This window comes from Brassica napus, chromosome C3, assembly GCF_020379485.1.
Source record: "Brassica napus cultivar Da-Ae chromosome C3, Da-Ae, whole genome shotgun sequence".
Taxonomy (NCBI): Eukaryota; Viridiplantae; Streptophyta; class Magnoliopsida; order Brassicales; family Brassicaceae; genus Brassica; species Brassica napus.
Window position 1 is genome coordinate 46,265,463 of NC_063446.1, and position 2,421 is coordinate 46,267,883.

General features: G+C 48.9%; 1 protein-coding gene across 1 annotated transcript; it reads left to right on the forward strand.

The window, feature by feature from the left end:
• Nucleotides 1-917: 917 nt before the first annotated feature.
• On the forward strand, nucleotides 918-1,745 carry LOC106393767. The gene has a single exon (XM_013834438.2). It carries the CDS (start codon nucleotides 918-920, stop codon nucleotides 1,743-1,745), a length of 828 nt encoding a protein of 275 aa, XP_013689892.2.
• The last annotated feature ends 676 nt before the right edge of the window (nucleotides 1,746-2,421 follow it).

A 2,421-nucleotide genomic window follows, 5' to 3' on the forward strand; every position in this document is an offset into this window, starting at 1 on the left:
TCTACGATGGCACCACCGACCCGAAGGCGCATCTGCAGTCTTTCCAGATCGCGATGGGAAGGTGCAAAATCAAGGAACGCGAACGAGACGCTGGCTACTGCCTCCTCTTCGTCGAAAACCTCAAAGGGGCCGCGCTCGAATGGTTTTCTCGTCTGAAACAAAACTCCATCGGAAGTTTCCATCAGTTCGCCTCGGAGTTTCTCAAACAATATTCCATGTTCATGGACAGGGAAACCTCAGACGTCGACCTTTGGAGTCTATCTCAAAGAGAAGACGAACCACTCCGCGAATTCATGAACAGGTTCAAGCTGGTAATGGCAAGAGTCACTGGAATCAGCGACAAAGTGGCAGTCGACGCTTTGCGGAAAACTCTCTGGTACAGGTCGAAACTCCGGCAATGGATATCCCTTGAAAAGCCGAGAACAATCCAAGACGCTCTTCACAAGGCAACTGACTTCATCATGATGGAAGAAGAGATGAATGTCCTTTCCCAGAAGTACAACCCGCAGAAGACGTCTGCGACAAGGAAAAACCCTCGTAACGACATGTATGTCCACCAGGAGGGAGAAGATCTCCAGGGCGAGCATAATTACGCTATCAACTCCGAACAGAGAAAGACTTCCGGAAATACCTGGACTAGAAACCAGTTCAAGGATAATTCCTACTTCGAGTTCCACCAGACTAGAGGTCATTCAACTATGAACTGCTAGGTTCTCGGCGGAAGGCTTGCTGCGAAGCTCCTCGCCGGCAAAATTTCAAAGGTCACAGGCATAAAAGACCTCCTGCTGGATTCCGAACGCCCTCCCAAAACTGATAAAGAGTCCCCCAAAAATGACGCCCGCAAAAATCAGTCGGGCGAGAAACGCGGAAGGAGGCAGGATGACCGAGGAAACGACAGCAACCGTAGAAGGGTGAGCATGATCATCGGGGGATCGCAATTCTATCGTGATTCGATCTCGTCGATCAAAGCTTATGGACGGAAGGCGGAGACGAGTTCAAGCTGGCCGGCTCGGTCCCCAACCGACGACGTCAGTAACGATACGAACGTCTTCGAAGAGCGGGAAACCATCGGAATCAACAAACCTCACAGCGACCCATTGGTTATCGATCTGGTGATCCAAGACCTGGAAGTGGGAAGGATCTTTATCGACACGGGAAGCACAGTCAACGTCATCTTCCGCGATACCCTCCGGAGGATGAACATCGAACTCGGAGAAGTCGTCCCGGAACCAAAAAATCTCACCGGTTTCTTAGGTGCAACGTCAATGACCCTCGGATCAATCAAACTCCCAGTGATGGCTAAAGAGGTGACGAAAATCATTGACTTCGCGGTAGTCGATAACCCGGCCATTTACAATGTCATCATGGGAACTCCTTGGATCAATGCCATGAAAGCGGTACCGTCGACTTACCACCTTGGAATCAAGTTCCCAACTCCAAACGGTACAGCGGTAATCTGGGGATGCCAGAAACAGTCTAGGCTCTGCTTCTTGGCCGAGCATAAACTACGAGAAACTCGGAACACCCCCGCGGTCAACCCGAAGCGGGCTAAGAAAGCTAAAAACACTCCCGAGAGCTCCATAAAAAGTGATCCAGAATCACCCGACCAGGCAACGACTCCAAACAGCGACATAGTGCCCGAGTCCATCGCCTTGCCAGCAGACAGCCCGACTCCTGAAACGGTCGTCGATCCAAGTGAAGCCCCAACGGCTGAAGTAACCGGAACGATCCCATCCAGCGAGTAGGAATACCCGCAGCAACAAGCAGAACTACGAGATGGCTTGATCCTCGAAAGAGGTACGTAGGCAGCTTGTCATATCGACAAGTTCAGCTATCCCCCTCGTTAAAAAGGGGGGGGGGGGGTGGGTACGTATACTCGTATACTCCCACAAAGTCCGAAATATCCATGAATGTACTCGATATTTTTGAAACTTTTTCAATAAATTCAACCTTCTTCCGACCTTACGATTCACTTGCAATTTGTCACAGTAATCTAAGGTTGGCCTAAGAAATGCCCAAGATAAGGACATACCGTCTAAGCAGTCCTTGGACGAAAACTAATTCCTACACAACTCACACATACTCATGGTCAAGCAAGACCGGAAAAAACGCATCTTCTATAAGAACGAAGATCGTAGCCATCTCACATCAAAAGACATATCTTCGAGAAAGCGAGACGTCGCAAATATTTCTCGAAAGATATTATCCAAATACACAGTCCATCCGTGACTCTAAAATACAAAATGCCCATCGATTGGCCCCGACGGACAAGTCCACAACATTCTCTAAAAAAGAACTCGTAGTCAAACCTTTCATAAAAACTAAAGGTTCTCTTACATCCGACAAGGATACCATAGCGCGCTATACAAGAAAATCCAAAATTTTGGTCAGCACACCAGACGTTCTCTGGAGAGTGCTCGA

What these genes read in the sequence shown, in the direction of transcription:
- LOC106393767 (XM_013834438.2), top strand. Translation starts at nt 918, where the DNA reads ATGATCATCGGGGGATCGCAATTCTATCGTGATTCGATCTCGTCGATC.